This window comes from Solanum pennellii, chromosome 12 (genome assembly GCF_001406875.1).
Source record: "Solanum pennellii chromosome 12, SPENNV200".
Lineage (NCBI taxonomy): Eukaryota > Viridiplantae > Streptophyta > Magnoliopsida > Solanales > Solanaceae > Solanum > Solanum pennellii.
In genome coordinates this window covers 81,163,582-81,175,855 of record NC_028648.1, presented here as the reverse complement: position 1 = coordinate 81,175,855, position 12,274 = coordinate 81,163,582, and the positions used below count along the sequence as shown (strand labels likewise).

Below are 12,274 nucleotides of genomic sequence, written 5' to 3'. Positions count from 1 at the left end.
GATCTTACCACGTGATATTTAAACGAAGGGTATATCTAAACCTTTTCGAATAGTTTAGGGGTATATTTGACCATTTTCCCTTTAAGAAATAGATATAATATTGTCTTTCAATATTTTTACTAGATCATGTTTTTGGTAAGTCGGAGGTATGTTATGTCCTGCCAAATCACCTCGCTCAGTTCTTATCTTTTACACGTTCTCTTCACTGATCGTCTCTGTCTTGGTTTTTCTTAGTTCATATTTCACGAAGATCGCTCTTACTTTATCCTGAATAGATTTGTTCTTAATTATATCTCATATCTGTTTGAACATCAACGTCATTGTTGTTTTCGTCTTATGAACTTGTATGTTATTGATCGAGCAACACACAACTGCAGTCTTCGTACACCAATGTAGGTCAATCATTATATTTTGTTGTATTACAGATTCTCTACTTGAAAATGCTTCTCTTGAATATAGCGTGTGAATCGATCTTTACTTTCATCTCTGTCTCTTATGTTATGTCATGGAACTTGCATCGTGAATACTCGATTTTAATTATAATTTATACTAAACCAAAAACCTTTACACTCTGAAGCCTGTCTCAAAGGTTTCAACCTCTCATTTAACTATATGTGTCTCGCCAATCAATCTTACATTATCATATATCATTCAAAGAATACTAAAAACGAGTGTAGGACTAAACCCTACAATACCATCAAGAATCGAACCTATAGGTTTTATTCGAATCTTAACGTCGTTATCTGTGTCCTTAATTACCTAATATAAGCTACTAGTACATCTCTATACTCTCGAAATTTACGTAAATCAATACGTTTTTATTTTAAATTTTTCTTATACACCCAACTACACGACCCCGAAAAAACTTAAAACACCAACTCAAACAAGCCTGCAACAATTAAGATAAGAAATATTCAGAGTTCACATTTTTCAGCTAAAATGGCTGTCTCCCCTGTAGCTGCTCTCAACTCCAAGCTTTCACTTCCTTCAGGTTCCTCAATTTCCCCTATTTCAATTGATTGTGCCGCTATTTAGGTTAATTCTTCGTTTCTATTTTGTGTATTTAGGGTTTTAATCTTTTGATAATTTCTTCAGGGAAGCAGCAACAGTCCAAATTTGCTGCCCAATCAGTGGTAAAGTTGCTTAATTTCTCTCTAATTTTACTTAATTCAGCTAAATCAAACTCCTTATAAGTGTAACAGTTGCTTGTAATTTGTATTTTTTTTTTTGGGATATAGAGAGCAATACCTATACGCATATTAACTGTGGGGAAGAATAGGTCGAAAGGAGTGCAGTTGATAGTTGATGAGTATATGAAGAAGCTCAGGAATTATTGTAGTGTTGATGATGTTCGAATAAAATCTAATCCCAAAAATGCGCGGTATGTTGAAATATTGTCGATTTTTTCGGGTGGATTTGGTGTGTTTTTATTGGAAATGGCTGAAAAATTGTGAGTTTTAGTGTTTGGTTGAACACTAGATGTAATGGTAATGGTAATTTTACTTAGTGATTGAGATGTTGAAGTGATTGACAGAGTTACCTGGTACGTGTTGTTGTTGGGCGGTGATAGGTATCTGTCGAGGTGTGTGAAAGTTGGGTCGGATTCCACGGTTATCAAAAAGTGGACCTTCCAACAGAATAACAACTATGTGTCAATTATCTCAAACAAGTCGGGTCGGCTATATGTATCCTCACTGACTATGTTCTCTGGTTAATTTCATCCCAGAAATGATCCAACAATAATATACCCAGTGCAATCCTACAAGTGGGGAAGGGTAGAGAGGTTGTTTTCAATAGACCTTCAGCTCAAAATCTTAGAAATGCTTGTGTATTGAAATAGAGTTGTTTACTTTACGATATCCCAATGTCCCTAGTGGAATCCGTGACAATGCGTTTTACCTATTATGGATGGGATATAAGTCCCGAAAGTGTTAATTTTTAAAGCTTGTTATTTTCATTTGAAACAGTGACGTAGTGGCTCAAATTGAACATGAGGACATTGCTGTTATGAGCCTCATCAGGCCTGATGAATGGGTAAGCGTTCAGAAGAAATTAGAAAATAAAAATTACCCTCTCACCGTTCTAATCTGTTTAAAACCAGGTTGTAATGTTGGATGAGCGTGGTCATGATGTTGGATCTGAGCAGATGGCTTCTTTAATCGGAGAGGCTGGAAACAAGGTGAGTTATGGTTCATTATTGCAGAGTCTTTTGGTCCTAGTATCATCTATCATGAAATGACCTTGCAGATTTTAAAGTCATCACTGGGAAGGGGATCTACACGGAAAAAAAAAATAGACACTAGAATTTTTGAATGATTTGTGTCCTGTCTTGTAGGGAGCATCAAGCTTACTCTTTTGCATAGGTGGACCTTATGGACATGGTAGACATTTGCGAGAGAGAGCTAACGTATCAGTCAAACTGTCATCCTTAGTCTTGAATCATGAGATTGCGTTAGTTGTACTGATAGAACAACTTTACAGGTAAGAGACTGGAACAAACTTTTATTCTTTTGAAGTGCTGGTGCCACTAACCCCTCGGTCCCTCATTTATGCTGGTGTTGAGAATATAGTTTCACAACTTGATGTATTCATGCGTCTTGCGTCCTAGTTGCTCTGTGCTCATTAGTCTTTCGAACTAAAAAGCAAACAATATCCTCTGTCCCTCTCCGTATTAGAGAGAGTAAAGCTTCTTGCAAACGAGATTCACTGACATGTATTCTACAACTTTGGCGGATACTGTGCTAACAATGGCTAGCCACCTAATCCTCCTTTACCTTCCTTATAGGTTCCTTTCATCCATTTATGTACATAGTGTCTTGGCATTTTAATCTTTTTGTCTCAAATCTCATTGTTTATCTATCATGTTCATACATGAACTTCCAGAAACCTAATCGATACGTTGTTCTGAATATATTGACAGAGGGTGGACCATTCTTAAAGGACAGAAATACCATCACTAGACATTGAACTATTTCTTGGAATTGGAATGACTTCCAAATTTCATTCAACCACCATCAAAGCAGCTAAACTCAGGTTTGGAATACCTTTTTGAAGATGACCTCGTATATAGAGGATGTGCCTAACCACCCTAACGAGGAGGAGGTGGTTGCCATGGAATTAGTTGAGGTACTCGCAAGCTAGCCAAACACCACAGTTATCAAAACAAAATAAAAAGAGGAGGTGGTGGTTGAAAAAAGTGAGAGGGACCTCATTCGTAGATCTTAGAAGTGTTGAGGTCGTGACATGTGGATTGCAAAACCAGATGATGGTACCTCTCTCGTGATGGTGTGTCTTGCCACGCCTACTAGTTAAGGTTTGCCTGTTCAAATCTAACGTTGGAATGTTGACGAGCTTGGCCCAGACATATTGTATCCACCACAATGATCTAATTCACCATGCCCTCTTCACCATTTCCAATGAATGGAGTAAGGTTATGTGTATTTATCCTTTTTTGAGTCTTTGGATACAAAGTTAGACAAATATGATTAGATATTTATTCATTTGAAACATTTGCCAAACTATCTTGTAACACAAAGCTATCATTTTTTGAATGATATTTTGTTTCTCCTATTGTCATTTATCATATGGTAAGTTTTGCAAATCTTTAACATGAAAAAGAGAAAGGATTATTGTCAACCTTCAAAAGGAAAAGTAAGGTCATCTTAATTCATGTAAAACAATCTTCTCATATACTATAAAATAAATTGATCATGTATTTTCAACATGTAAGCTACTAATCAGATTTCATCAAAAAGTGCTCATAATAACTCAAGAATCCATGTTCAAACTGGCCAACAAAGTCATCTGGTTGGTTAGTATGTCAACTCAACTCATTATCCTACCCCCACCCCCACCCCCAAATTCTAGTCTAAGATTAGAGGAAAAGGAAAAACAGAAGGGATACATCATCCTCCTAAAGATATCTAGATCATTTTCTTTGTCAAGAGTCTGCAGCAACAGCAGCTATAGCTTCCGACAACGGGAGGATTTTCACAGGGGAAATATGGGATTTGAGTGGAGTTTGGGAAGGACTAAGTAACTTCTTCTCCATTGGGACAGACACTGTGATTCCAAGAACTTTGCGCACTTCATTTGCTAGCTCTGTGATGTAGTCGTCTTCGTGACTAATGTCATGTAAAGCCTTCTCCATTTTGAATATGTAGTCCTGGTTATTGCCGCAGGGACCAGAGGCAGTAGCAATTTGGCTGAAAATGGATATGGAACGTTAAGATAAGTTGAAAACGTTCAATCTCAGAGCAAAGATAAGATAACAGAACCATGATCCTCACCTAGCCATCTCTTCTAGTGGAGCAGGACCGAGATAGTACTTGTTATTTACTTTGTCAGGACTGGACGTAAACCTGAACAATAGATTTTTGAATCAATTCAACGATCATTGAACACAATAACGAGGTAGGGTTAAGATTTGTGTATACTCTACCCTTCCCAAACCCCACCGTTAGCAAGAAATGCAAATAGAATAGCAACCATAGAACTTACACTATCACTCCAGTTAAGGCAGGATGTAAGCAGTCTTCTTCCTGAAATAGAAAGAAGGCCAAGTACACAATCTATGTCATTCCCCTTTTGTAGCAGAGTTTTTACTAAACTTCAAAGATTATCGACTTACAGTGAAGAAGTCCACCAACGTCTTGCTATCATACTCGCACTCTCTTCTTTCTAAATACTGTAAAGCGTTAAAATAAACTTTCAGGATCAACTCCAAACAATGTTTCAAACTCCGATGAGTAAATGTGATATATTGATCAAAGGATATGTAATAAAACTGTGACGCTAGGTCCCCAGAGACGACATAGTCTGCTCTAATCACAAACATTTACTGTGAAAACAATATAGAGGAGTCAAAAGTACCTCCATTGCCTCCTTCTCTTTTTCAGGTCCTCCTCTCACACAATAAGCAGCACCCCACTAAAAGAATAGGCAGAGATGAGTCAAATTATGTTGTGGAAACGGCTATGAATCGATAAAAACATTTACTTTTAGAGTGTACACAAAATCAGGTCAACTAAAAGATAACTATAATCGCTTGCAAATAACTGCTACAACTAATTATGAAAATTAGCTAGAACATGGAGAAAGAGTTACACTAGGAGATAAATGGTCAAAAACACACTTGAAGTATCACGTTTTTGCGAGTTCTTACTTTAGCTACCATGTATTTGTGTTTCCTTCCTAAACAAAACACAACTCGAATTAATGAGTCAAATACCATGTTGACGAAATTTTATAGGCAATTTAAATTGTCACGCTCCTTTAGTAGATCGCATTCAAACACTTTATCTAAGTCAAATTTGAGGTGTGTTTTTTAGAGATAGTTCAGGTAGGAAACGCAAACACCTGATAATTCAGATATGGAACTCGTAAAAAGAGATCAATATTGAAGAAGGTAATAGATGTTAATGTCCACTTACACAAATGGCCCCTTTGCTTTCATCCAAAGTGCAGGTTCTTGCAGGTTTTTCAGGTGTACCTCTATGATCAATGCAAGCTGATGATTGATGTATTCAACATTCAACAACAATCACAAACAAGTTAGTATTTTATACTTTAGACAAACAAAACTCAACAATTATGAAGGATCAATAAGAACATACCGAGATCAAACACACGCCTATAATCCTTTATGTATCCAATCAATTTCTCATCATACTCAAATCCAGGGTTCCATACCAATGACCCATAGCCAAAAATCCAAAACACCATGTTTCTGAATCTTCCTCTAGTTAATATCTGCATTTTTAACCATAAAATCGATTAAAAATATACTTTTTCTCCAATCAGGCTAAAGAAACATACATGAATTTTTGTAAATGGTGAAGAATTAGAGATTGGACACGAGTTATGATAGAAGGATAGTAGGTAGTCGTGATTGTCTAGCTTTTCATCTCATACGTGTAGTAGTAGTAGTATTTATTTATTTTTTCGATGACAAGGTAACCCCGCGGTCGCTTCCCTTTGGGTGCGCACGCAATAAGCTCGCAAACCTCATAGGAGAGGTAACCCGAGGCAAGCCCGGAGCAACGAGCTCGACCCAGAAGGCAAAACCCCTTGCTTTCGATGGCAAGGGTTTCGAACTTGATACCTCCAACATGGAAGTCCCAAGCGCAAACCACTGGGCCACCACGAAGGATAGTAGTAGTAGTAGTATTACTCTTGCAGTTTCTTGTTCTTCGATTTCTGTTTATTGTTTCTTCTACTTCAGTTATCTTACTATTAAATAGTATATATGTTCATTCTCATTCTTTCCCTATTATTTATCATGGACATTTCTTTTCCAAACTGCTTTGATATGCTCCTCCTTGAGTCGAGGATCTATCATAGATAGTCTATCTACCTCCCAAGGTAGGGGTAAGGTCAGCATCCACTCTACCCTCCCCAGACCTCTACTTATGAGATTACACTGTGTACGTTATTGTGGTTATTATTGGTTAAAAATTACAAATTAGAACAAAATACGACATAAAAAGCCACGGTTAGAGGTACTAATTAGTTCCGGAATTACTTATCCCACCATTTGTGCTCAAATGACGAGATTAGTATATCTCGATCCATACTATAACTTTATCTATCTCATCCTAAGGTGTGCTATCACAATCAATTATCATATCCCACGATATCTCATCCAACTTGAAATTATTTTATCCCGTCTCCTAAGTGCAAATAAATTAGTCCACAAATTACATAATTCTAGAATAATTTAGTCTGCGAACTAAACGAACCCTTAGGTCATGTTTTTTTTTATTTGTCACATATTGCAAGGCACACAAAAAAAAAGTCAAATCAGTCTATATTGGCAATAAGAGGGTTAACAATAAGAGAACAGTACAAGTGTTGCAGCTCAATGTACAACATAATGAAGCATGGGATCCATAAAATTGCTAAAAAATGATGAACACCCAGATAAGAAAAAACTCTAAAAATACCCAAAAAAAAATGAGAAAAATCGATAAAAATACTTACCAATACAATGTTGTTAGGTTCACAAATCAATGAAAATTCAATGCCTTTTACAAAAATTTCACCTTTTGCTCCACAAATTCTTTAGAGGAAAATGAAATTTGATGAGGGTTTTGAAATAGGCAAATTGAATATGGAATTGAGGAGAGAGAAAGAGAGAGCAATGTTGGTAATTTTTCTCTCTCTATATCTCTCTTTGTGTGTGTGGTTTATGAAAGAAGAAAATAGAACTATTTATACACTCCAATATATTCCTGTCGAGCGGTCGTGTGCGAGTTTTTTAACTGAACTATTACTAATTATTTATCGAAACATACGTTAACTATTAATCGTTGTCTTTTTGGAGTAATAAATAGTTGGTAATAATTCTGAAAACTTCCACGCCTTATAATTTAGATATGAAATTCAAAACATTGAAATTTTTTTTTATATTAATGATTTAAAGTACGATCTATTTTGATTGAACAATTTAATATATTAGAGTTAGAATTAATTTAAATTTATATTGCGTAAGAATATAAAAAAAGGCATAACTTCCTATGAAAGATTTTTTTCTTCATAAATATAACTAGAGTTATCACATCAATGTTGTATGAGAATATATTTTTAATGTGTCTTCCATAATATAAAATAAGAGAAAATCCATATTGACTTTTTAAATATTCTTCTTGATTTTTTAATAAAATGGAATAAATTAAAGAGTGTATGAATCATGATAGTGCCATTGCACCATTTGAAAAAATATATAGTATACTTTATTGATGTAAAAAGACATTAAAAATTATATTCTATTTCATTTGTGATACTATTTAATTTGAGTCGAGAATCTTTTTTATTTTCTGAAATAGTTTCTTTACCCTAACAGCAAAAGTGAAATTTGTGTAAATATTACTTTTTTCGAACTTTACTTATAAAATTACACGATATATAGTTCGTCATCAAAATCCAATTTTCACCTAACTACACTTAATCTAAGGTCATGCCAAAGAAACCAATTTCACCTAATTAATTTCAATAAAAATATCAAAGTCATGCCTAGCATGTGTAAATAATATTTTAATTTTTCCTATGTACTTCTCATCATATTTTATTTTAAATTTACTTTTTCAATTTTCCACTCTTTTGACATTTGATTTAGTCAACAAAATTGTACATATGTTGATGGCATTTTGCATGATATGAAAGAACATTACAAATAATAAACCTTACCTTTTTGAGTCCACAAACGTTAATTCAATTTCATAAAATTATTATGAAAAAAAAAGGAAAAAAATAACTTAATTATTATTTTTAAAAAAAAAAAAAGTTCATTGAACCTAGACAATTTCTGAAATTAACTTGTTTTTCTCGTTTTGGGACCATAAATTAATGTGGGTGATATGAGTGAGTTAAATTTTATGGAACTCAAAACAAGTTGCCCAATTGATTTTAAATATCTTAACCATTAATAAATATATGATACATAAATGTGTTTTTCGATTTAGATCCTTCAATTTGTAAGTGCAGACACGTATGTCATATATGATATAATATATGTAGGATACAAATTATCATATACGTTATAAATATCAGTTGAAGTCAAGTTAAAGGACATGTTAATGTATTATATCGTCAATAAATAATGTAATTTAGATCAGTGATATAAGTATAGACTCTTGAAGGATAAATATAATAACATATATATTTAGTATAATGGGGAGGATATGTACAATATACGTATACTTTACTTCGATTCTTTTGAGGATATAGAAGATGTTTCATAAACACTTAGCTTAAGGAAATTATTTTTCCGAATGCGTTCGAAACAAATACAAAAATAAAAAACGATGACGAAAACAGCTATTAAAACAAAAGGGACAATAGGTACAAAAATTGATGGCTTTGCACATGATTTATTTTTTGGGATTAGCTATCAATAAACATAACATGTGGTGTCCAAACTTCAAAAAAATCCACAACTCTATGCAGTGGCGTAGCTCTTCGTCGGAAAAAAAATAGCATATATATAAGTAAGATAATATACGAAATGATTAAATAACCTATTTTATGCACCCTTAATATAAAAAATTGTCATTTTTGGATTCCCTTTAAGAAATTTCTGACTCCGCCACTGATTCTATTGGGCAATGGTCCAACAAATAGTGTTATAGTCAAACTTCTCTCTAATATATTGTACTTTATTTCGACATTTTTAATGGTTATTATAACATATTGTAACAAAAAATTGTATAGTATAACGTACTATGATAATATGAAAGATTAGTTTCGTAGAAAATATAATTATTATTAAAAATAATTATTATAGAGAAGTCTGATTATATTCATTATCCAATATTAATCAGTTGATGATCGATCTGATTAGATTTTTAGATTCTTTTTCAATTATTTTCTCTCTTGTAATCATATGTTAAGAAAGTGATACATGTATATAAGAAATATATATCCTATATTTATTCGTTTAATGTAAACATTAACATCAGTTAAAGTAAACCTTTATTATGTTTGAAATTATATATTATTTTTGGTTTAAAAAAAATTCCACAAGCTATTAGGATATAAATTTCTTTATGTATCCAATTTCATCTATAATAAAACACAAGAAGACCAAAAGACAGGCCCAAATTAAAATCCAAATACATATTATGGACTCACTATTTCCAAATTTTCTCAATCACCAAAATAAGTGTCCATCACTATTCACCGATCACCAATTATTATCGACAATCATCACCATCAATCATTAATATATATCGTCAAACCTTCATTATCGAATCATCGTTATCACTATTAACTATCACTATCATCCACCATCACCACCTGTCATAATCAACCACTACTATTGTCACCACTAGCTACAACCACAATTAGCTCACAACGCTACCTATCATCACCACCAATCGACACTTCTAACCCTAATCGTTAGCCATCATCAGTAATAACCATATAATACTTTGTTATATAGTATTAACTTAATTTAGTGCGTTATATTAGAAAAAACGATTTAAAACACACTCTAACTTTGCCTTTATTTGTCATTCCACACCCCCACCCTATACTACTCCCGTCAAATATTGAAAAAACAAACATACACTAATCAAATATTCTGAATACAACATCTTAATATTCAGACATCTAATATAAGATTCAAATACCTTCATCATCATTAAAATAAATAGGGCATAACTCAAAACATAACTCAAATACAAAATGGATAAAGTTCAATTATATATTTATATATTGATAATAATGATACATATAGTATATGATACATTTCTTACACACCCACAAATTGATCACTCCCATTCTCACAAGTGTACTCTATTTTCCCTTTTTCTTGATTACAACACACAAAATCAAGATTATAAAACATAGGTACCATAGTAATAAAACACAAGAACACTAAAACAGGACCAAATATCCAAAGTAAAAGTGGCAAAGCTGCATAAAACAACCTATTCCCCACAGTGTTCAAACCAAATCCTTTTTCTAACAACTCAGACACATACTCTGGACTCACAATTCCCAAATTGTCTTGTGGACAATTGATTAAGAAATTGACTTGGTTAATAAACCTAATTGACAATGTGTGACATAAGAATGAGAATAGAAAGATTAGTAAAAGTGTAACATATTTTAGTGCCACTATGAATTCACCATGTGCACCATAAATTGCATCATTTAGTGGTTGTTTAACACTATAAGTGCTGCTTATTACAGCTGCAAGACCAGAACATAAAAGGATTGATGTTGTAGCCATTAAGGTTGCTCCCATTATTGTGTTTCTTAGTGTTTGGACAGCTAAGATGTTTTTCTTCTCATTATCCTGCAAAATTTTAAAGAAATGTGGAAAAATATAAGAGTTTAAGTTGTATGTACTGACTGACTGATCAGCGGCGTAGCTACATGGTGTTCAGAGTATATGCAAGTAAAAATGATAGACGACATGATTAAATAACATATTATAGACACTCTTAACGCAAATAAGCTGTTGTGGCCTAGTGATTTCAGACGCTTGAAATGAGGCAGTGCTCGCAAATGTTTTTTTTTCACTTTCTATTCATGAACACCCTTTGTGAAATTCATGACTCGGCCACCATTTGAAAAAAGAACAATCCGTTCTAAATTTGGAACAATGTCATACACATATTATGACACGTTAAAGATTAAAAGTTTTATACACACAAATATAATTACATCTTTAACATTAAAAAATCTTTTTTTCTTTCTTAAACTCAGTCTCCAATCATATAGATTCACGTGACATAAAACAAGGAAAACAAATAATAATATCAATTTCTACCAACAAACAAAAAGATGGATTTTTTCAAAGAAAGATTGAATGATAAAAAACACTAGTAATATAGTGGAATGCATAATATAAAAAAAAAATTATGAAAATTCTTTGATTAATGAGTGTAAGTAGAGAATATTACCAAAAACTCATATATAGTGAAGTTTTGAGTTGGATATGACATCTTGATTCAAATATTGCCTCTCCCATTAATTTGTTATTTTTCCACACTATGCTTGATATTTTATTTAGCATTTAAGATTTTTAAGCTATACATATTATTAGTGTAAAAAAATATAATTATGTTATCAGATCATCTAAAATATATTTATATAATATATATAAATTCTGTTAACATGTGTAATTTATAATTTAAAATTAAGATATATTATAGCAAGAAGTAAAAGTAATTTACTATTAAAGTCAATATTACCTCCATCTCATATTTGTTGTTCATTTTACTGCAAAAAGTTATTACAAATTATCTATCAATTTATAAAATCAAAATAGTACTAATTAATTTTTTCCCTTCACCCTTACAATTAATTCTTTTTTTAAAGTGTAAACAATTGTGTTAAGTTTTACAATAGTTCATTAAGGGGTAATTCAGTAATAATATGATTGCTTAAGGGTAATGCAAATGAGAAAGTGAACAACTAATATATAAAACGAGGTCGGAGGGAGTAATAATTAAATAAGTCAATCGATCTAAGATAAAAGTTAGTACGTTATAATACTTTTTTTTTATAAAGATTAATTAAACACAAACGTATACACAAAAGCTTAATTAGTAAGAAGCAAAAACATGTTTAATGTAATTAAATTGCTAATTACAAGTGATTATCACTTTCTTCTATCTCTTTTCTTCCTTAATTCATCCGTTACATAATTAGAACTACACACGAAATAAATGCTTCTATCATTTTGTAACAAACCTCCCAAAATGTAAGGAGAAAAGTAAGAATATATATATATATATATATATATATATATATATATATATAT

At 32.4% G+C, this 12,274-nt stretch overlaps 3 protein-coding genes across 3 annotated transcripts in view; 1 reads left to right on the top strand and 2 right to left on the bottom strand.

The window, feature by feature from the left end:
* Positions 1-842: 842 nt before the first annotated feature.
* LOC107005464 (putative RNA methyltransferase At5g10620) lies at positions 843-3,570 on the top strand. Its single transcript, XM_015204063.2, has 7 exons — positions 843-991; positions 1,096-1,133; positions 1,239-1,381; positions 1,968-2,034; positions 2,102-2,179; positions 2,336-2,481; positions 2,921-3,570. Exons 1-7 carry the CDS (start codon positions 940-942, stop codon positions 2,958-2,960), a joined length of 564 nt encoding a protein of 187 aa, XP_015059549.1. The 5' UTR covers positions 843-939; the 3' UTR covers positions 2,961-3,570.
* A 96-nt stretch (positions 3,571-3,666) lies between these two features.
* On the bottom strand, positions 3,667-7,197 carry LOC107005374 (gamma-glutamylcyclotransferase 2-1-like). Its single transcript, XM_015203955.2, has 8 exons — positions 6,982-7,197; positions 5,616-5,751; positions 5,433-5,509; positions 4,873-4,929; positions 4,631-4,687; positions 4,501-4,541; positions 4,290-4,361; positions 3,667-4,205 (listed from the first exon to the last, which is right to left on the bottom strand). The coding sequence occupies exons 2-8, from the start codon at positions 5,722-5,724 to the stop codon at positions 3,941-3,943; spliced, it is 678 nt and encodes a 225-aa protein (XP_015059441.1). The 5' UTR covers positions 5,725-5,751; positions 6,982-7,197; the 3' UTR covers positions 3,667-3,940.
* A 2,977-nt stretch (positions 7,198-10,174) lies between these two features.
* LOC107006735 overlaps positions 10,175-12,274 on the bottom strand; it is a 3,396-nt gene continuing 1,296 nt past the window's right edge. The window contains exon 2 of the mRNA XM_015205250.2: positions 10,175-10,801. Coding sequence (XP_015060736.1) covers positions 10,253-10,801 — 549 coding nt within the window. The 3' untranslated portion in view covers positions 10,175-10,252. The remainder of the gene's footprint in view (positions 10,802-12,274) is intronic.

Bases quoted from the DNA above. Each gene is read 5' to 3' on its own strand.
- LOC107005464 (XM_015204063.2), top strand. From the start codon at position 940: ATGGCTGTCTCCCCTGTAGCTGCTCTCAACTCCAAGCTTTCACTTCCT. The intron at 1,134-1,238 runs GTAAAGTTGCTT...TTTGGGATATAG, and splicing joins AATTTGCTGCCCAATCAGTG to AGAGCAATACCTATACGCAT. The intron at 1,382-1,967 runs GTATGTTGAAAT...CATTTGAAACAG, and splicing joins TCTAATCCCAAAAATGCGCG to TGACGTAGTGGCTCAAATTG.
- LOC107005374 (XM_015203955.2), bottom strand. From the start codon at position 5,724: ATGGTGTTTTGGATTTTTGGCTATGGGTCATTGGTATGGAACCCTGGA. The intron at 5,510-5,615 runs GTATGTTCTTAT...ATCAATCATCAG, and splicing joins TAGGCGTGTGTTTGATCTCG to CTTGCATTGATCATAGAGGT. The intron at 4,362-4,500 runs GTAAGTTCTATG...TCTATTGTTCAG, and splicing joins GCCTTAACTGGAGTGATAGT to GTTTACGTCCAGTCCTGACA.